The sequence below is a fragment of the Ambystoma mexicanum genome, chromosome 13 (genome assembly GCF_040938575.1).
Source record: "Ambystoma mexicanum isolate Mex_15411 chromosome 13, UKY_AmexF1_1, whole genome shotgun sequence".
In the NCBI taxonomy this organism is placed as follows: Eukaryota; Metazoa; Chordata; class Amphibia; order Caudata; family Ambystomatidae; genus Ambystoma; species Ambystoma mexicanum.
This window is the reverse complement of record NC_090938.1, coordinates 484,246,153-484,268,456: the sequence shown is the minus strand read 5'-3', so window position 1 is coordinate 484,268,456 and position 22,304 is coordinate 484,246,153. Positions and strand designations below refer to the sequence as shown.

At 44.4% G+C, this 22,304-nt stretch overlaps 1 protein-coding gene across 6 annotated transcripts in view; it reads left to right on the top strand.

Annotated features, from left to right (window-relative positions):
- The window catches only part of TANC2 (tetratricopeptide repeat, ankyrin repeat and coiled-coil containing 2), a 3,436,361-nt gene that overhangs the window by 2,938,314 nt on the left and 475,743 nt on the right, over window positions 1-22,304 (top strand). For all 6 annotated transcript variants that reach the window (XM_069634135.1, XM_069634134.1, XM_069634133.1 and 3 more), the window contains 2 exons: window positions 7,800-8,081; window positions 8,357-8,490. In XM_069634135.1, the coding sequence (XP_069490236.1) occupies window positions 7,800-8,081; window positions 8,357-8,490 (416 nt within the window). The remainder of the gene's footprint in view (window positions 1-7,799; window positions 8,082-8,356; window positions 8,491-22,304) is intronic.

Below are 22,304 nucleotides of genomic sequence, written 5' to 3'. Positions count from 1 at the left end.
CGATCCTGTTTAGGTGCGACGCAGGCTAATGTTCACAAATTCTAAGTGTGAGACATGCTAACATTCAAGATCCATCTACGTGTGGCAGATGCTAACATTTATAATCCTATCTCGATGTGACGCAGGCTAATCTTCACAGTTCTCTCTAGGTGTGGCACATGTTAACATTGGCAAGTATGTTAGTATGCAATGCAAGGCAACATTTACAGTCCAGCCATGAGTAGATTTAGGCTGGTGGTCACAAATCTCTCTAAATATGCATGGCGTAAGTCTATGGCAGTCTACGTCATGGAAAGGTAAGGTAGAGTGGCGGGGGCTTTCTGGAGTAGAGTAATTTCGCTACATCCCACCCATGCCTCACTTACAGTTTTTGTTGGTGTCTATTAGCTACTGGCTTCCCCTGCGGACACTTGCAGACACATCTTGGAGCCGCCAATGTAGGAGCTGCCCTTGGCCTTGGGGCCCTTAGCCGCAGGGGATGCCGGGCAGAGGGCTGCCCTGGGAGGGTCGCTTATGGCCAGTGAGCTTGCCAATCGGGGGAGGGGGAAGGGCTAGGGAGGAAATTGAGCACTGAACGAATTTGAGGGCGGGCCTGCAAGCAGGATTGTGTGAGTCTTATGGGATACAAATGCAGCGCCATGATGGAGGAATGGCAAGGTGACCACATTGCATGTGCTCACCTGTTTGTCCAAGTTGTAAATGGCACAGGGAGCGAATGTGCAGAGGGTTAGGCTCTCGTGCAATACCGGAACAACATTCAACCAATAGGGACCGGGGGAGGGCACGGGAGGCGGGTTGGGGACACTGGGATGTGGATTTACAAGACCGCGCGGACCGCACACACTGAGTACAGCACCATGATGGAGGAATGGGGGAAGGGGGACCACATTGCACACGCTCACCCGTTTGCCCAAGTTGTAAAGCTTTTGCGTTTGCCAATGCTTGTTATATATTTTGTACATCAACATACCGTGGTTTATTTGGGCATATAACTGCTAATAGATTTATGATACTGATGATACTGACAAACTGGATAAACAGCCCTTCCCAAAATGAACCAATCTATGTGCGTGTAGATGTTCTCGCCCCTCCTCCCTCAGTCGTCGCTCTAAGGAGATTGCAAACCCCCCAGACTTCGTTTCCCTTGGTTTCCTCCCTGATTCGCGCCGCAATCCAAGATCTTTCTTCAGGGGTTGTATGTGGAACACGAACGGAACTGAATTGTTGTTAGGCTCGCCTTGTAGAGTAGATGTCTAGTGTGCACATTTCAGAGTTTCCAATCACCCCCCCACCCCGCCGGACCTCTTTGAGGCGGCATGGTTTTATGGCGTATGTTATACTTCATTTCCTGTCTCCTCTAGGCACCTGTCCGCACGCATCTGTAAAGAAGAAAACTGAAACACTGTACAAGCCCTTTGCCTTTGGAGGTTGTCATGCTGCCTTTTCTTTACTAGAGGACTCCCTCACTGTGGCCCACATGGGCCCTAGGCCAGCCACCCCGTCTTAGTTTTCCTGCTCAAATCCCTTTTTTGGTTTCTCGATTGTTTCTGCAGCGTCTCACCAGCTACGCCCACTCTCCAGTTACAAGCCTCGGGCAGAAGGCAACAGATGGGCTGTTTATGTCTGAAGCAGGAGGACCAGTTTGACGTTGCGAAGCCCCTCTTTTGCTGTATAATAATGCGTTGACAAAAAAGTGAACTTGCTGGTGCTCCATGTGGAGCCCAGCAGCGGAATATTGGATACGGTTTGTTTTTATCGACAAGGTTAGGTTTGTGCATTCTACCTGACAAAAATACCTCGAGATTGCAGCTGGACGAAGTCTACTGGACAATGGGATACCGTCGCCCCCGCTGCCATTTCTAGAAGATGAACATTCGCTGTCCTCTTGCTCCCAGTGTGTGAAACAAGGCCTGCATCTTTTGCTAGCATGGTTGTTTCAGCGCCAACTAAGAATATAAGTCAAAAGATGTTTCTGGCAAAAACTTTACATGTGCTTTTCTTTGCGAAGTGAAATCAATTATCCTTTGGTAAAGTGTTGCATATTACGTACCCTTTTGCGGGCGCAGGTGTTAACTCCTGGCAATGGCCCAAGGTTGTGGGCCTGGAGGCAACTGGAATGGGGAAAAGCGATCAGGGACATGGTGAGGGGTAGGGAAAGGGGGCATTGTGCATTCAGCGTGGAGGAAGGTGGGCAAGTGAGGGGAGTTTCAGGGTCGTCATTTCACCAAAATGTCAGGGGTAGCGTAAGTGACATCACACTAACCTGGACCTCTGATGACACCACAGGAAGTGATGTCATTTAACACCACCCGAAGTGGCATCACGGGAAGCGATGGAGCACAACCTTTCACCCCTCGACAAAACAGGAAGTGGCATCACATAACATTGTTTCTGAGTACAGTACGAAAAATATGGTTACGATACCACTGTGAAGTGATATACATTTCATACAGGAATGTATCACCATATGCATTGTTAATATCAGTGCGTATAGGCCCACATTGCCAAATGACTGTGAATACAAGCAGACGTCCAAGGCTATATGATAATGATGTGTTATTATATAGCGCTTCATATAAAACAAATATACATACAATATCACCCAGCCTGTATTGGTACTCATTTATCAACCTCAGCAAGATGAAAGGCTGAATTGACCTTGCTGGGAGTCGAACCTACAACCTGCAGATCACACACATATTGCAGCAGCCAGCGCTCAACCCACTGAGCTATTTAACTGGCTATAGCTATTATAAAACCAGCCACTCCAGAAACAAAAAGCCACATGCTGCTGGCCACAGCCCATGTGCCTCAATGTAAAAACAAAAAAGGGGTCGCAGTTGTGACCCCTGGCGACCCCTAAATGACGTCGATGGGGAGTTTGGATTCTAGGCAGCGTCAGACTGTGGCATGTCAGTCCAGGCACCAATTAAAATGTGGCCCACAATCGCACATTACAATTAATTTCTGAACAGAACAGTCTCTCAGAGTACTACCCAAGGGGGCGTTTTTGGAAACATATGGTGCAAATAATGTATTTGGAAATATATTTTCTCATTAACATTGGTTAAAACAAGTGTAGTGACGTATTCAAACTGGCCCACCATGGCCATAAACATGGCTTATTCTGGCCAAAAAAACGGGCCCATACTAGAATCATGGGTTGGCACTTTGGGGCATTGTCCTATTCACCTACAGGCCAGTCCGACCAAACGTGATTCTAGGCATCAGTCCTGTACCCGCTCATGCTGGTGCTGCCAGGTACATATCAGTGTGATTTTCTATGGTGTATATTAATTGGGATGGGGCATCCTATGGGGTCTGAAATCGATGGCATCAAAATCTACGCAGTGCCATGTTTGGCAGGCACTGCCCCCTGCCCCGATTTATGGGTAAGCAGAAACTCACCATTACTGAATTCCAGAATTCCAGATAACAGGTAATGGTGAGACGCATGGGTTGGCTAGTAGCAAGCCAGCCACTCAATAGGTGATATCCAAGGCAATTCTAGGTGAACAGTGGTGCGTTGAAGTGGTTTTGTTCTGGTGCTTTTTGTGCTAGTATTTATGTGGCAATGTATGTTTGTGAGTTAGGTGTTCAAAGGCTGGAAACTCACAGCAAGAGTAGCCCAAAGGGCAGACTATTGAGCAGAAGAAAATGGAATGAGATTCAAGATTCCCGTATATAATATATATCACTGTGATAGGGGAGCATGATAATCCCTGAGAGCCAATGAGAAAAAAGCACTTCTCCAGTGAGGGCGACCAGGAACGACCCCAGGGCCAGGTCTGCCTGCAGAGCAAACCTGTTTGTGCACAAAGGTGTGCCGGCTTTGACAATGCATCCGTTAATCGATGTTCTGAGGAACACATTTGTTTTTCATGGAGTGGGCTGATGGTTTTGTTTATTTAAATAGGGGATTGCACAGCTACTCCTATTTCTTTAGCCATTGCCATATACCCTTGTCCCTTTATTAAACTATTTATTTATTGAAATGTTATCCGTATTACATAGAACTAAAACATGAAACAAATTCACATCACTGCCAGTATGGGGGATTCTAGTATAGCGCTGTTCATTATTCATTACAATTCCACCATGCGTTGAGCATCCTCAACTCCTACCTCCCACTGCATCACACTGCAAACTCTCAATGTGGTTAACAACCACTGAACAGGTTATCATGCCTTGTTCTTCCGAGAGAGGGGTGCCTGCTACCTTTGTTGAATTCTTTGAAGGAACTTGGGGTTGGGCACCCTAAGTTACCTGGGGGCAACCAGACGTGGACTCCCTGCTCACTGTGTTTAGAGAGGCTCAGCTTCACCTCACTGATGATGCCCAACAAGGCTGAAACACGTGTATGGGGTTGCTGATGGTACTCTTGTTCAGAGAGGAATTGCCATAGCATTTCGGTGCTGGACTGCCCATGTGGGCGGGACAAAGACTGATATGCAAATGGATATTTCCCTTCTGTGAAAGGTACAGTGAGCAAAAAGCAGATGGCTGCGAACTCTCAATGTGGCTAACAACCACTGAACAGGTTATTGTGCCTTGTTCTTCTGTGAGAGGGGCGCCTGCTACCTTTGTTGAATGCATCACGTATAGTCCTATTCATAAGCATCATCACTGCCACTATAGCATTCCGGCTCAACCGCTTTCCTCCCCAGCCAACCTATCGAAAATCGCCTCACTCCCATCCATTCATTGTGCATGCCCCAGCGCCGTAGAGTTAGCTCACATTTTTTTTTCTTTAAGCCCCTCTCTGTTTTTCATATTTTTGACACGTATTATTACTAACCTTCCCTGCAAAATGAACTGTCGATGACCGTCTTCCAAATTGCCAAAAAAAGGTCTGTCAAAAACAGTTTTGTCAACAAACTGAGCGTGTCTTCTGGTACAGTTGCATCAGGCCTGCAGGGTGACAGAGAGGAAGGTAGCATGTTGGAGTTCAGCCTGCTTTGTGTTGTGGTTACCCACTCGTCAAACTATCACAGAAAATGCTGTAGTCAGTGGTTAAGTGAGCATGTCACGTTTTTGGGCAGCTAGTTACCGCTGAATTTCAAATTCCCCCAAACCCATTTTTTTCCGCACTGGTTTTTTGAGAGAGTGAGATTTTGCCCCTGTTAATGAGCATTTTGGAAAAGCCCATGAAGCAAATAACCTTGAATAGTGAGCCGCCGGGGCATAACAAAATATCAAATCACGTTAATTGTAATCCACCAGGAGGTTTTAATTGTTGGCAGGGGAGCTAATAAAAATGCCAACTATAAGAGCCCTGCTTTCTCATGTAAGATGGGTTTTGATGTAAAGTGGCAGCAGGCTGTGATCTAGTAAAATGTTCAGTGGATGTTGCAAATAGTTTATAGGTATGTTACTAATCCCTAGAGGGGCATAGTTGTTGGGGTTTGCATGCAGCAAGGGTTATTTATTTATTTTTAAATTTGTAGAGCGTGCATACACCCTTAGGCATCGACGTGGGATTTGCTTCTGTACCTGTACCACTTGTCACTAGGAGGCACCAATTTCTTCTGAGTCCAGTAATTTAATGTATAATAACCTGATATTGGCTGCATCGGGTGGAAATACTCAAACTCACGAATTTTCGGGCAGCACCAGGTAATGGCATGGGGCATATCCATGACCGGTAACTGGTTTGGGCACCAGTGGAAAATGCCTCGGGCCTCAATAGGTAGTGGCAGCTATCTTGGTGGATGGGAAACCAGGTGCTATTTTCAAAGGGGCCCTTTTACTCAAAAGGTTGATCCTTTAATTGTATAACAGGCAGTTTGCATCCCCTTTTCAATCAAAGCCAAGTTGTAGCATCCATATTGACCATGGGCATTTAATTCAGTGTGCATGTGAAACATGCTGCTGTGTGCCCCAGGATGGGAGGTCAGGCCTCATCCTCTAAAATCCCTCATTAAAGAATGCCACAATGAGTGTTAATACATGTTGTATTGTTTGTTTCATTGATTTACAGATTTTCTTCGTTTGAAAAAATGTCACCTCTTTGCTCACAAAAAACATTGTGTAGTTTCAGAAATTCCTGTAGCTTTTCCATCTGAACCCTCGTCACTTACAAATGTTGCATCTTTGATCTTGAAATGTCACTCCTCATTGACTAAGGAAATGCCGATTATTATTATTATTTACTTGTTCATAAGAACTTTACAAAATACATATTAAACCAATCAAAAACATTCTTTAACATACATCAAATATTCATATTATTCATAGTTAATTAACATACAGTAACATTTTCTCTAAAACATTCACTAAAACATTCTCTAAAACATGCATTTATACAAATGTATCATTTTAACATTTTGTAAAATTTTGCAAAGTACATCATCGATCCATAATCAATAAATCACAGGATTAAGTTAAAATCTACAATTATTTTCAGTCTTCCAAGCGCTCAAGTATTTGTTTCCACAGACAATAAAGTGCAATGTACGTCGATTCAGAGTCTGTATTTAAGCAGTAGTTCCAAAATGCATTTGTTTTGATGGTATCATATTGGCCTGCATGTATTATTACCGATCAATGTATGCACAATATCCCTCTTGCTTTAACCAAAAATGACCCTCTGCATACTCCAAAAATACCTCTTGTTTTCGACTTAAACTACCCAACATTTTTCGGTGAAATTGCACCACGTTTTCTTCCAGAAATGGTCCACAGTCATGTCTTTAACTTTGTATGTGATGTAATGTGATTTTATGGAAATTGTCCCATTTCCGAAATAATGTTATTTTTATCCAGATTCCTCTCCTGCAGTCAGTCTTTTCCCTCCAAAACACCTGCGATGCTGCTCCTGAAATGCCATTTCATTGCACACCCGTCCATTGCCCTCCAGTAGATTCACTTATTCGACTCGTCTCACTGTATTGTCATCTTAAATTACAGTAAATTCGTTCTTCCAAAATGTTACTTTTTATTTCCAGAAACAGCACATTTCAATTTATAAATAACCTTATTTGTCACGTTGCTCTTCAAATCACCTGATCATTTGTTCCTAAACGTCTTTTTTATTAACACCCATATCATTCCCTTTAGAAAGCCCCTTCATCGGGTTTTCTCCACAACACCCATAGCATTCCCTTTAGAAAGCCCCATCACCGCTCCAAACTTCCAACTTGCTCATTCCAATAGTCACCCCCGTTTGCTCAAGCACCTTTATTTTCTCCAAATGTCATCTGCTGTTTTTTTCACAAATGAGCCCTCATCTACTAATTTTTTGTCATATTCACAAAAACGCCCTTAATTTGCTCCTTGTACCTCTCTCCGGTTGCCTCAGAATCACTGTTTGTTACAAGCACATGCCCACTTTGTTCCCCGACATCCGTTCAGTTTCTCTGCAAGATCTATGGTACAGGGGGATGGTTATCTCCAAGTGAGATCTGTGGTTGGGGGGAATGGGTGATCGTTAGTAAGGTTGCTACTATTCTTTCCCTGTGCACTGAAAATACGTTTACGTCATGCAGAGCTTAATACCTTCTTCAATTAATACAGAGCTGCTGTGGTGAAGTGATTTCAGGAGCGGTTCATCAATCAAACTTGAGTGATTTTGTAAAAGAGCCCACAAAGTGTAGAACATCAACATTAATGTTTGCTTAAAGCTGGCCCCATGGGGCCAAGAGATCAGTGATGCCATTGAGTGCTTCTAATCCTGATATGCTTCATGACCTTAATCTTGCACTTTTTAAAACTATAATCTGGTCATGTAAAATCATCTTGTTTTCACTTTGATTAGGTCCATTAGCATTAAATATAGTTTCTCTTCCTTCTCCTTACAGTACGCTTCGCACCTTATCGACCGCCGGACATCTCTTTGAAACCACTCCTCTTCGAGGTGCCCAGCATCACCACTGATGCAGTGTTTGTTGGGCGGGATTGGCTGTTCCACGAGATCGATGCCCAGCTGCAGTGTGCCAATGATGGTGTGAACCAAGGCGTGGTGATATGTGGGAACATCGGCTTTGGAAAAACGGCCATCATCTCTCGTCTGGTCGCTTTGAGCTGCCACGGCACACGCATGAGACAAATAGCCTCGGATAGCCCCCACGCTTCTCCAAAACGTAGGTAGCATATGGTCTGTGTGATAGTACAGTCCCCCTCTGTTGGCTGTTGTCTGAATAGAATAAGTACCAACCGCCCATTTAAGAATAGGCTATTTATAATATTCTTATATTTCTAATATATTTATCCATACACAACATTCCTGTATGTTAGGGTAGGACTTAACAAGGTACAGGGGCGGGGGTCCATGATGGGTCATTTGTGTTGTAGCTTTGTATAATACATTGTGAATGTTTGACATGCATACCTGATTAAGCACGTTTCTCTGGCGCAGATGTGGATGCAAACCGAGAGCTGCCCCTTACTCAACAAGGCCAGGGTCACTCTACTCTTGGAAGTGGGAGCTGCCCCGGAACTCCTGAAATGCGTAGACGGCAAGAAGAGGCTATGCGAACCATCGCATCGCAGGTAAGCACACATGTTGCTTATACAATCGTTTGTGAGAATATGCATGGCGCATGTGATTCTTTGCACTCTGCATGATATGTTATTGTCTAGCACACACACACATGCCCACATTCTAACCCGCAACACTTCCCTGCCAACAATGTAGTCCTCACTTACTGCACATCAGGCCTGAACATCTGCCCTTCCTTTGCCCTAGTGCTGCGGTTGCCCCATCATTTTGTCACTGCACTCTAGAGCACAATTGGACCATGGCTCTATTCCTCAGAGGACAAGTATTGCTCACTGCTTACCTTATTTTTATATGAAGAGAATATTTGTATTTACTTCCAAGTTCATCATTTCTATGCAAACTACATGAATGTGTTCAGTAACTGTTTACAAGTGCTGTTACCTTACTACACGTGAATAGTCAATTATGTGCAAATCAACCTTGATTTGGCAGCCATTTTCTTCCTCCAGCGCTTGTCCTGTAAAGACCACAACAATTCACTGCTTTTTCAGCCAACTATCCTTCTAATCTGCAGTACCCGCTGCTGTACCAGTGCCATAATTCCTCGCTCTCACAGTGCAGAACCATCAAGCTCAAGTTAATAGTTTGGGTTTTAAATCATGCTTGTAGTAAGTAGGTCTTCCACCCTTCTGTTGTTCATACTGTACATGATATACCCGCCCTATTTTTTTAAAATGTTTGCCAATTTAACTGTACTAACTGTCGGAAGGTTTGCAGAGGCAAAGTGACATAATGTGTGTCATCTGAATGTGTTGGATCATTTCACTTTTTTTGCTGAGTGACTGTGTTCCTGGTGGTTCGGACTGGTGAGGAGGGGAAGAGAAGCAAGAGAAAGAACGAGATAGGAGGGTAGAAAAGGTGGAGGAACAGGGAGAGTAGGAGGAGAGGAAATGCAAGAAGGAGGGTGAAAAGACATGAGGAAGACACTGAGAGGGTTCGGGGGGAGGAAGTAAGAAGTGAAAATAAACGTGGAGATGGATGGATGGAAAAGTAGAGAAAGGAACAGAGCAGTGTGTAAGGTGAGGAACATTAGGGAGTGAGAGAAGAGGAACACCTGAAGAGTGAGAGGTTGAGAGAAAAGGAGTGAAGGAGGAATGGAAGAAAGGAGAGACAGAAAACTCAAGTAGGATGAGAGAAAAATAACCACAGGAAAAGAGGATGTTGCAGGAGAAGGGGAAGGAGGGGAGGAGGCTAGCGTAAAATCTCGGGTGCAGAAAAAACTGACAGAGGACAAAGAAGGCTGACAGAAAGGAAGTGCAAGAAGGGAGAGGGCTAGAAACCAAGCAGGAGAGGAAGTGAGCCTGATCATTGCAGGGCATCGAAGAAGAAGCAGGAGTGGACATGATAGTCGGGAGGAGGGAGGAAACAAGGCCAGGGGACAGAGGTGGTGTCTATTACAAGAATTGTTCAGTAAAAAGGGTGCCTATTCACCCAGAAGCAGTGACAGAGTCTGCCACAGGCACCCCCAAGGCCTGTGTTGCACCACACCCAGGCCTACTGTGGACTGGGCCAACATCGTTCGGACATTGAACTGTGATCAGCGACACAGGGGCCTGCAAGCAATGACAGGTGGAAGGGACCAACTCGGTGACCGGCATACAGCAGGTGACGATAGAGAGAACCACTCCACCGAGACAAGAAAGCAGTGCAGGGCACGCTTGAAAGCGGACAGACTGTCAGTGACTTCATTTGATCACCAGGAGTCAGAGCCCAAGGAAATGAGGGACAGACTACAGACCTTAAGAAGGCTGGAATTGCTCATCTCTGATTAACCTCCATTCTTGCCTTCAGTCCACCCTAAACCCTGAACATACTTTTGCTGTAAAAGAAAGCCTTTTGAAGTATACTTTGAGTCTTGCATTGTCTGATGCCTGACTGCAGTTCATATTAATTGTAACTGCTGAACCCATGTGCATGCATTAGTATTGGCCGACCCCCAAACCCTCACCCATAGTAATTGGCTCACAACTTGTGTCAAGTGTTGGCAATAAAAGGCTGTATGGTTTTATTGTACAGATATGGTTATGGCAATAAACAATAATCACATATCATAATAGTATCATACTTTTGGGCACCGGGTCCTGAGGTTACCCCCTCTGGCCCGTGCCTGCCTGCCTTGTGTCCCGTGACTTGTGGGCACCGTAAAGTGCCTTGTACTTCTTTTTTGTTCTTCTCCCTTCTTTTGTAGGGTGGGAGGTTTCTGTGGTAAAGAAGCAAAAGAGGTTGGAAGACTCTGAGTAAACAGTGAACCTCCTGTTTGTTTGGGTCCCCGTTCAGGGTCCACAAACAGATTGCGTTTACTCAGAGCATGCTGCTCTTATTTGTAAGACCCAGGGAGGCCCTGGGTCTTTGTTATGCAGGTAGTGGGGGCTGCTGTTGTCACAGCCCCCGGCCGGATAGCCGACTGTCTGGCCCCCTGATGGGGGCAGGTCTTTGAACCTTGGCCGTGCCTGACTGTTGGTTTCCTTATGGTGCTTAGCACCTTGGTGTTTGGAGGAAGGGTGAGGTGACTGTTCACACCTCATCCTTCCTTGGCTTTGTGCTTCAGAGACTGCGTGTCTCTGGAGCTGGGGGGAGGAGAGGAGCAGGCTGAGATAAGGTTGTGGCTGCCCCTCTCCCAGGCTGCTGCCTCGCTTTTGGGATGCCCTGCAGCATTGCCCAAAATCACTGCTTGCTGATGCCACATGACAGCCGTGCACCAGTGCTGTTTGTAAAATTCTACATTATGTCAAAAAGGGGCACCACAGAGCAAGGTTTCACTGCTGCTTAAATTATAATGATTTTCTATAGGACCATCACTATCTTTTATACAATGTTTATATGGGATGAGCCTTTTTTCGTGTCTTGACGGTCAAACAGTCCATGTTTTGTCAAATGACCAATTGTTATATTTTCACACCCTTTATATTAAAATGTAAAAACTTGCTCCTGCAATGCCAATGATGATACCTGTACTCTTATTTCTCCGGCATTGGATCTTTCATAGATTCAGATGCTTGAATATTCCCCGTCGTCAGACCGGGAATCCTCAGTGATTTAAAATAATTATTAATAATTAAATATATACATTATTTCCATAGAAAAATTGAATGGAGATGGTCCATTATGCCCAAAAGCATTCACTTGTGTAGTCCCTCCGCCTCACTTTGGTCCTTTATGACCTTAACCAATGAGATGGCAGGGCTTAAGCTCCGCCCCAGGCAGCCATCTTCAGATTTTTCACCGCAGCCTAACAGAGGGAAACCTCCAGCACTGTGAGCTTTTTTTTGTTTTTTTAACCTTAGCTGTTTCGAGCTATTTTTAAAAATATATCCAATTTTGATCTCCTGATCAAGTACTACTGGTTGTGTGTTTCTGGGACCAGAAAACACTATAAATTTCGACCTATTTTTGTTGAGTGAAAGACCACTTCACACCATGGCCGAGGAGATACCAACTGCCAAAAAGCCCTCCCTGTTCACGGACTGCACCAGATGCAAGAAGAAACGTGTTTATATGAGGAACCCTCATGAGAAGTGTATCTACTGCTTATACCCTCATGACATCCACAAGTGTGACATTTGCAAGACCATCACAAACAAAACCTGGCAGGACAGGCATATGAGACATTTACTACACCTCGAATCTAAGTGTCACTCTTCTGATGAGGAATCTGTCAAGACAGCCCCTGTTCCATCTATAAAACCATCTGAGAGGCAAACTTCATAGAGAAGGGCCTCTTCAGCGGAAAGGAGCGCTTCCCCATCTCATAAAAGCGCAAGAAAGATGGAGATGACTTCCCTTACAACTTTTCTGAGCTCTGGTGACCAGAAAAAATGTAATTCTGAGGAAATAACTACCTCTGAAAGTAATGAGGTGTTTTCTAAAAACTCTTCGGGGGGGGGGGGCAATCGTCCATGAAACCGCCGTCTACGAGCGGCACCAGTGATAAGGGCTTGAGTGATAAGGGCTTGTTGACGACCAGACCGTCGACGAAGCTGAAGACGTCCACGGCGACTCTTCAAACCTCATCATCGAGTAAGTCGTCATTGAAATAGTCATCCACAAAGCAATCGTCAACAAAGGAAACTCATCATTCATCCACAAAGCTCTCGTCGACGGAGCCAAGGGTTCATCGACCACGAAGCAATCAGCGTCATCGACGCAACCGTCGACTAACTACCAACTCCCACGTCAACAGATAAAAACAAGCCTGAGACGCCATTCACGGACATCCCAGTTACGGCGTCCAATAAGGATAACACAGATAAACCAATTGGTACTAGCCCTTACACTCCAGAGGCCCACGAGGAACCAATAATAACGCAGCTGTCTCCCTTAAGTGAGATGGCTGAGCTGCCAGACATCATTTTACAAGAAGATTTTACGGACACCGAATTCATGTGTGAACAACCTATTCTCACCCTTAAGGAGATTACCTACTCCTTCACTCCTACAAATTAATGGGGCTGCAAATCGGATTTGCTGGACGGAAAAAAACTTAAATTTGATGAGCTGTTCAATTATTTACCTAAAGCGTGCCAGGAGATGACTTTGAATGGCCTTAAGGTAATTGGAGATCTTCTAAACATGGTGATGAAAACAAATAGCAGAATCACACTGTCTCAACTGAAGATAATTAAGTTAAAGAGACATAAGAATCTATATGACTGTCAGATCCAGGTAAAGAAAATCACACTGAAGATGGACATAAATAATATTAAATAAGATTTGCATTCTCATAATATAGAAAAAAAGTTGTCTATTCAAAATTTGCATACCAAATATAAAAATTGGATTAGGGCGCACAAGAGTTAAATACAAAATGCAAATTGGAAAATGATTCTGTCCTTATGTCGTACCCATGATTCGAAAAAGTTTTGGTATTTCTGTAGGCAATACCTTGCGGAGGAAACTGACTCTGATGTTAATACCATATCATTGGATATATGGATTAAGTATATTAACAACCTGTACTTTGTAGAAAATTTGCCTGTTGTTAGGCAAGAAATAGGGTCGTCTGGAGAGGACAGAATCTTCCCGTTCAATTTGTATAACATCTTGACAGTTATTAACAAGATGAAAGCGCCACAGGCCTCCGGCCCGGAGAAATTAGCTAACATTGTTGTAAGATATTGTTACATTTATTCACACAAATTTGGAAAAGTGGAGAAATTCCAGCTAGCTGGAGAGAAGCTCTATTTATCCCAATTAAAAAAAAAAAGGAAATAGAGATTGCCCTAACAACTATCGATTACTTGCGATGGCTGACTCCAGCTGTAAGATCTTCTGCTCACTTTTACTTACTATTATTAATAGTTGGATTAAAGACAACAAGCTCATATTAGCCTACCAAACAGGTTCTAGCACCTTAGATAATATGATGGCTCTGAATTGCATGATTGGAGAAACTAGTAAAAATAAAGATTCAAGGCTCTATGTTGCTTTATAGACTTCTCCAGAACCTTTGACTGTGTTAACAGGGATAGGCTATGGAGTAAGTTAGTTGGATGGAAAATGAATCCGCTGGCACTACACCTATTGAGGGAAATGTACAGAGAAACATCAGTTACTATCTGCCTGAATAAGGGCATCACCAGATGCTCACCTATATCCATTAATTTGGTTCTAAAACAAGGATGTGCCACCTCTCCTGTGTTGTATAATTTATATGTAGTGGATATGGGAGAAAGATTTGATAATGTAAAAAATTCCCCCTAAAGATTGAGGGGTGTCATATTAGTTGGCTGCCTTATTGAGACGATACTGTGTTGATAGCTAGGACACCGGTTGGTCTGCGGAGGTCACTGGACGAACTTCAACGGTATGCGGCAGAAAACAACCTAAAGATAAATGCCGGGAAAACAAAAATAATGATCTTTGGGGGAGGTAATGGCAAGCGTAAGAAGTTGAAATACAATTGGCAAATTGACACACAGATAATCGAAATAGTAGAGGCATACCCATATTTGGGCATGCCAATTTGCGAAAAAACCTACCCTCAAATATTATTATGAGATGATGGCAAATAAAGTCTCTAGGAAATGGAATGTGATCAGATCATACATTTCTACTATGGGGGGGTCACTCAGTCGAAGGTCTATTAGACATTTATAAGAGTTGCATTGTTCCGGGTGTCTTGTATGCCCTGGAATCTCTAACATCTAGATTTTCGGCAGATCTGGACAAAATAGAAGGAGAATTGTGGAGGCCTGCACTGAGACTACCTAGATATACCCCTATCGCTGCAATTAGATGTGAATTGGGCCTTACTTCTCTCACCACATTTTGGAAGATTAATTTAAAATGCTGCAAGCTTTATATAAGAATGCTATCATTAAAGGACGATAGTTTGCTAAAATAGGTTGGAGGTTGCATGACTAAGATGAACAATAATAGTTTCATGAAAGACCTATTACGCACCTCAATAAGCTTTCTAAAAGATATTAATCTTAAACTCGCTAGAGAAATTGTTGAAACAGTGCACCTTTTTGAAACTTTGAAAAGCAAAGCAATAGAGTGGGGCATGTGTAAAAACCTGGATTCCCTTGGAAATAAGAAACGGTTTATGGAATAAAGATTACAAGGATTAGACGCCTATAGACCCAGAAGCTATCTTTTTAAAATTGCAAATATGAAATTGTCTAGGTTTATTATGTTATTACGATTCAATCTTCTTCCATGTTTTGAGTATGTGGGAGGCTGGACAGGCATACCAAGGGAGAAAAGAGCCTGCAGGTTGTGTAAAGATAAGGTGGAAACTATTAGACACCTGCTGACGAATTGTGAAAAATTATCAGAGTTATATTACAGAGGGTACAAGGATCTGACTTGGGATTTAAGGATGATAGTAACAGATCAGTTCTGGTCAAGCATATACATGGCTTCTTCTCTTGTGTATGTCGGTGCGGCCTATTTTATATGGAAAGAGATTACCAAGAAATGGGAGGATGTAACTGCTACTTTAGAGTAAAAATATTGCTATTTTCCTCCTCCCTCACTCTCATTTTTTCATAGACTATTAAGGTAAAAAAAAAATGTGACCTGATATTTTATTTACTCTATCTTTACTCTATTAGTCTGTGCAAATATAGCAAATTTGAATTCTGTAAAAATCGTGGAGGGCCAATCAATTAAGACTATATTTTAATAATTGAATTGCTACATTTTCGTAGAAGAACGATCAACACTATCCCTCTTTTAGATACCATATGGGACTCAGGAGCAAAGATATTATCTACACCTCTGTCCACACCTGCTCTGGTCTCGCGGCCAGAAAAGATTACCAAGCTCCGGACACAGCACCACTATGCCTAAGAGGGCATACGAAGCCGGAATTCCATAATCACAGTGGCAGCCAGAAAGAAATTGGCGAACCCGTCATCTCCTTTGTCAGCCCCACCTAACAAGGAAGGGCCAAAATTAGAAGCTGTGGGCAGGAAAGTATCCTTTTCAGCTTCCCTTACCATCAGGGCGACCAACTCTCTGGCCATGACAGCGCGCTTTGACCGTGAACTATGGCTTCGCATGTATAAGCTATCCAAACACCTACCAGCAGAATTTCAAGAAGAGGCTAGGGCAATCATATCGGACGGTGAAGCTACATCCGATCATATGATTGACGCAGCTGTAGACTTAGCAGAATCAAGTTTTCGTCGAATGGCCCATGGTACGGTCCTAAGAAGGCAAGCCTGGATGAAAAAAAAAAAATTCAGGCCAGAGGTCCAAGCTCAAATGCTGGATATGCGCTTTGATGGACACAATCTCTTTGGCAAGAAGATTGATGACCACCTCAAAGGAATTAAAACAGACACTGATACAGCTCGAGCTATCGACTCTCTTAAGGACAAGGAACGCAGATCCTTTCGATCCTTTTGAGGATCATCATCCAAGTACAGAGGTTTTAACCGTCCACCCTACAGTCAAATGACACAGGGCAATACCTTTCAGGATTACAGATACCATCAGTCGACGGCCGGGTACAACCAAAGGGGGAGACGTGGCTCTAACCAGGCCAAAACACAAAACGAACAAAACTGACAACTCATATCTTCCCCACCCACGACACACCCCTGTGGGGGGAAGAATAAGCCGCTATCACCATTACTGGACTGGCAGAGGATAACATCGGACAAATGGGTGTTGCAAGTGATTCGCGAAGGTCACACTATTGAATTTCTAGACCAGCTCCCATTCCACGCAAGGTACACCTCTTGAAACATATGACAATGGAAATCCGCAAGTTGCTTCAAAAAGCAGCCATAGAACTGGTTCCAGAAAAACAAATGGGAACAGGCTTCTACTCATGTTTTTTCCTTGTGAGAAAGAAGAATGACCAGTGGAGACCAATATTGGATTTAAGGGCGCTAAACAGATTCATCAAGCGCATCAATTTCAAGATGACATCCCTACAAAACCTCCTCCCATGGTTAAACAAACACGACTTCCTAGCCACCCTGGACTTGCAAGACACCTACTTTCATATTCCCATCCACCCCGCTCACAGATGGTTCCTCAGATTTGCAATAGGGGAGTCACATTTTCAATTCTGTGTTCTCCCATTCGGGTTAAGGTCAGCACCAAGAGTCTTTATTAAGTGCCTGGAACCGGTGGCAGCAAAACTCAGACGAACAGGAACAGAGGTTTATCCATACCTGGACGACTGGTTAATAAGGGCAAGCTCATTCAAACTCGCAACCTCGGCGGTCACAAAAACAATTAACCTTCTGAAGGGGCTAGGTTTCTCAATAAACAAAACAAAATCCTGTCCAATACCCGACAAGTCAGTGCTCTTCTTGGGAGCAGAACTCAACACCAGCATACCCAGGGTAAGGCCTTCAGCAGACAGAATATCAGCAATACTTCAACTGACCTCATGGTTCCGATACAATGTAACAGCCACAGTACGCTCTTTCAAATCACTCCTGGGCATGATGTCCTCATGTATATTTCTCATGCCAAATTGCAGACTTTGCATGAGGCCAATAAAAGAGACCCTGGACCGCCAATGGAGACAAGCACTCGGGACATAAGAGATCATCCAGCTCCCAGCAACCTTCCATAACGCACTCAAAAGGTGGAGCACACCTCAAAATCTGTCGCAGGGAATGCCTTTCCAAGCTCCGACATTAACACTTCTCCTCAGAACAGATGCATCGCTATCAGGCTAGGGGGCACACCTGGTAGATTTGCAAACAAAGGGCATGTGGTCGGGCCAGGAGTCCCAACTACATATCGATGTTCGGGAACAAGGAGCAATACGCTGGGAACTGAAAGCCTTCCTGCCTGTACTAGCAGGGCAGGTAGTAAGGATCCAGACGAACAAAACAACCTCCATCCATTATACCAACAAGCAGGGAGGCACGAGATCGGAGATATTGTCCCAGGAGGCACAGACGCTATGGACCTGGGCACTAAAGCACAAAGTTCAGATCAAATCAGAACATCTGCCGGGAGTGGACAATGTCTTAGCAGACAAGCTGAGCAGAGACTACACAACATCTCACTAATGGGAACTGGACGAAGCAGAAGCTCAACCGATATTCCGCGAGTGGGGATATCCGGAGATCGACCTCTTTGCTACCAAGGGCAACAAGAAATGTTACCTGTTCGCCTCCAGATATCCAGAACATCTGTCCATAGGGGATGCCCTCTCAGTAAACTGGACAGGCAATTTTCTATATGCTTTCCAGCTGATTCCTTGATAGCACGAGTACTTCGCAGTTTGAAGGAATAAACGTGCAGAATGATACTTATAGCAACGGAATGGGCACGTCAAGTTTGGTATCCAACCCTCCGGCACTTGTCACAGTGGCCCCATCGATTAACCTCAGAGCTCACCAGAACCTTTTGACACAGCAGAATCAGAAGGTTCTCCACCACGAACCAGCGAGTCTGTCGCTCAAGGCATGGTTCCTCAGCAGTAAAAACTAGCTAATTTGACTCTTCCTCCAGAATGCTGGGACATAACCAAGGCCTCTAGGGCTCCGTCCACACGGACCACATACAGCCGGAAATTGACTCGTTTCACCAAATGGTGTGAGACCTCACTGGTGAACATGCTTACTACGTCAGTGGAACAAGTACTGCCATACCTCTTAAACCTAGATAAAGCAGGGCTCTCCCTGGCTTCCATTAAGGTGCATTTATCCGCTATATCGGCCTACACAACAAATGCAAATCAACCATCTTTACTCACCAACCCGGATATTAAAATATTTCTTAAAGGGTTGCTGCATACTTTTCCACCAACACCAGCGCCGTTTCCTTGTTGGAGCCTGAACACAGTCCTGGCAGCACTCATGGAATCACCATATGAGCCCATACATAGGTGTGACATGAAATTTCTATTTTGGAAAGCTGCTTTCCTAGTAGCCATCATGTCAGCCAGGAGGATCAGCGAACTGCAAGCCCTTTCATCAGAACCTCCATTCACCATGTTCCAAAGGGACCGCTTCATCCTTAAAACGCATCCTAAATTCCTACTCAAGGTGCTGTCGGAAATGTCACTCTCGGAGCGTATCGTGCTTCCGACTTTTTTCATGAACCACACGTCTAATGCAGAGAGGAGTTCCGCTCCTCTTCAAGGCTTTTCATAACATTCTCTGGTCGCACAAAAGGACAGCATATCTCGAAACAGTCTTGCACGTTGGGTGACTCAATGCATTAGTCACTGTCATCCGTCTAAAGGTGATCCACTCGCCAGACCTCCTTCAGCTCACTCCACCAGGGGAAGAGCAGCTTCGGTCGCATTTCACGCAGGAGTACCGATAAAGGACATTTGCAGAGCCGCGACTTGGAGCACACTGCATACATTCGCCAAGCATAGCTGCTTGGCTGAAGATGCCAACAAGGAATCAGTGGTTGGACAGGCGGTCCTCCGCTACCTCTTTGTGTAAGGTAGGAGCAGCCTATTCCCGCCTTCCCCTAGTAAATGAGACATGTTTGAGTTGCTGTATGCTAGGTTCACTGAAGACTACCTTCAGGATGTATAGTAATGTGGGCATGCTTAACTGCTTGGTATTCTATCTATGAAAGATCCAATGCTGGAGAAGTCTTAATTATTTACCTTTAACTGTATTTCTCCAGCATTGGTATCTTTCATAGATTCACAAATGCCGCCCACCCGCCTCCCCTGAGAGGCTGCTCCAAGGCCCGGTAGTCATCATACATGTAGTCTACTCACGGCTCAAAATCTGAAGATGGCTGCCTGGGGCGGAGCTTAAGCCCTACCACCTCATTGGTTAGGGTCATAAAGGACCAAAGTGAGGTGGAGGGACTACACAAGTGAATGCCTGTTGGGCATAATGGACAATCTCCATTCATTTTTTTCTATGGAAATAATGTATATATTCAATTATTAATAATTATTTTAAATCATAGAGGATTCTCGGTCTGACGACAGGGAATATTCAAGCATCTGAATCTATGAAAGATACCAATGCTTGAGAAATGCAGTTACAGGTAAGTAACTAAGACATCCCAATCTTGTTTCCAACAAGCCTGGGTTTTCAATCTGCCACTGGACTCACCTGGGACTTGCTTAGAGAGTGTGTCTCATAGAAGTACGATCGTTCCACTTCAGATGTCACTCTGCCAGCAGGTCTGCACAGCTGCAAAGCAGGTGACGCAAGGAACGAAAGCCAGTTCTAGAGGACAAAACCGAAAAGGAAAAAATCCTCTGATTAGTTATCTTGAAGTTAAGGCAGGTACCAAGCCACTAAAGTTCTGTTCTGCGGGTAGGTCTTCCCAAGGAAGGAGTGGATATGGTATGCAGAGGTAATGTACCCTAACCAGGTGAAGAGCATGGAATGGGACTCAGCAGACAGACAGAAAGGATGACAGTAATATCTGAGTTTCCAGAGAATTGGGAGGATGGTGCCGGGAGAAGTGGCAAAGAGAGAAGTATGAATGATAGAAGAATAATAATACTTGGGTGGCACATGATCCACACACAAGAAGCAAGACAACAACAGGAGAGTTGCATTGTGGCACAAGAATTCGGCATCTGTCCGCTCCAATATATTCTGCAGCAATCACTTCCCATAGTAACGCGGAATAGGAAGGTGCTAAACATTCGCTGCAGGGCTCTCATCTTGGTTGGTGCACTCTGATGAATCTTCCAGCATGGAGCAACTAACGGCTTGTCATGACAGGCGGCATCATGCAGACACACGCCAGTGCTCCCAGAGCAACCAGGGCCGCCTTCCTTCATCGAAAGATATGACAATATTCTTACAGTACAAGAAGGCAACAGGGGTTTGCATTGATAACGTACGATAAATTAGCAAACAATGTGAGAAATCCTCTTTCGGAATGTACAAAAGCTGAAATAGCCTCTTCTATAGACTGTGCCTCAATCAGTTATTCCCCCTGGAGATTCTCAATCGTGTGTTGGCAGTCTGCAATACAAGAGAAGACCTATCCTTTTTCAGATCGGTCTGGTCCTGCCCATGAAAATAGTTCAGCCTGAAACGGTTGGCAAATCTCCTCTGAGCAAGAGTATCAACAGCAAACCCAGGCATGTGTTTCTCCTTGGTTGCTTTCACTGAGTGGGCACCTTTTCTCTTAGTGTAGATTGTGTTGGGTAGCAAACTCAAAGTGTTCCAGGTCCTGCTTCCAACAGATTTGCTTGCTTTAAATAGATCAATCTTAACTGAGATACTTGTTCTGCACAGTGCATGCAGCCCCCACCAAATGCAAACTAGTTTCTGGTGGACACGTTGCTGTTCTTGCAGCAAGGCTTGTATCTTGTCCGCCAACTTCCTTGCACACATTTTTGGGTCCCTTTTACCCCAGCAGCTGTTGTGTTTAATAAATGCTTATCCTCGGGTTTCTGAAAACAGATTGCCCTTTCCCTTGTAATAATTACAGTGCTTGTGACTGGGTCATTCCAGGTAACCTGCTATAGGTGTTAAGTCTTTAGAGGTAGATCTTTGGAATTTGCCCGGCACTAGCAATGAAGCCTCTTCTTTCGAGGCCTCCCAACTTGTGGGTCTGTTCCTTTCGATTTTGGGAAGGCCTACTGTAGTCGGTCTCTAAGAGTCTGAATGGGCTTTCCACTTCGAGGCGTTGTTGCTGTATAACACCAAGCCTCGTCTGCCCCAAAGTGCTTCCCACCAAAGGCACCAAAGTGTTGTCAGTCCAACATCATTTCAGATTTAAACCACTGTGGGAGCCCATCTACTGAGAACGAACAATAGTCAAATACCCTGTTCTATGGAATTTCTTCCACTAAGAAGGGTCTACAATCATGTTTTAGCTCACTGCACCGTTCGCAGAGGATAAATATCAATTTGCATATGCGTCTGGTCCCACCCACGTGGGCAGCCCAGCACCAACATTTTAGGCAAGTCTCCCTTGATCTAGAGTACCAACAGCAACCCCAGAAACGTGTTTCTGCCTGTTTGGGTCCTCAGTGAGGTGACGCTGAGCCTCTCTAAAGCACAGTGAGAAAGGGATTCAATTCTCGAATTTAATCATGCAGGTGTTAGGATCATTAGCACATCACACATGTACCAACGCTCCACAGCAGGCCCACTGCACCTGCCTGGCAAGAACCATGAGTATAACATTGTTGAATCTGGTACCCTCAACCCTGGATTAATCAGCACCTGTCACGGATTCAACTAGCCCAGTCCCATTTCTTGGACTGCTAAGGTTATGTCAGCTTTACCTCAACAAACTCCTGAGTGACCACAGCCACAGGCTGCTTCCCTCCCCGTAGGGCTCACCACTTGTTCAGACTATTCCCACATGCATATAATTGTGTATCCTGAAATAATTGTTCAAGTAGTTGACGAACCCTCGACACCCTGCACAGGCG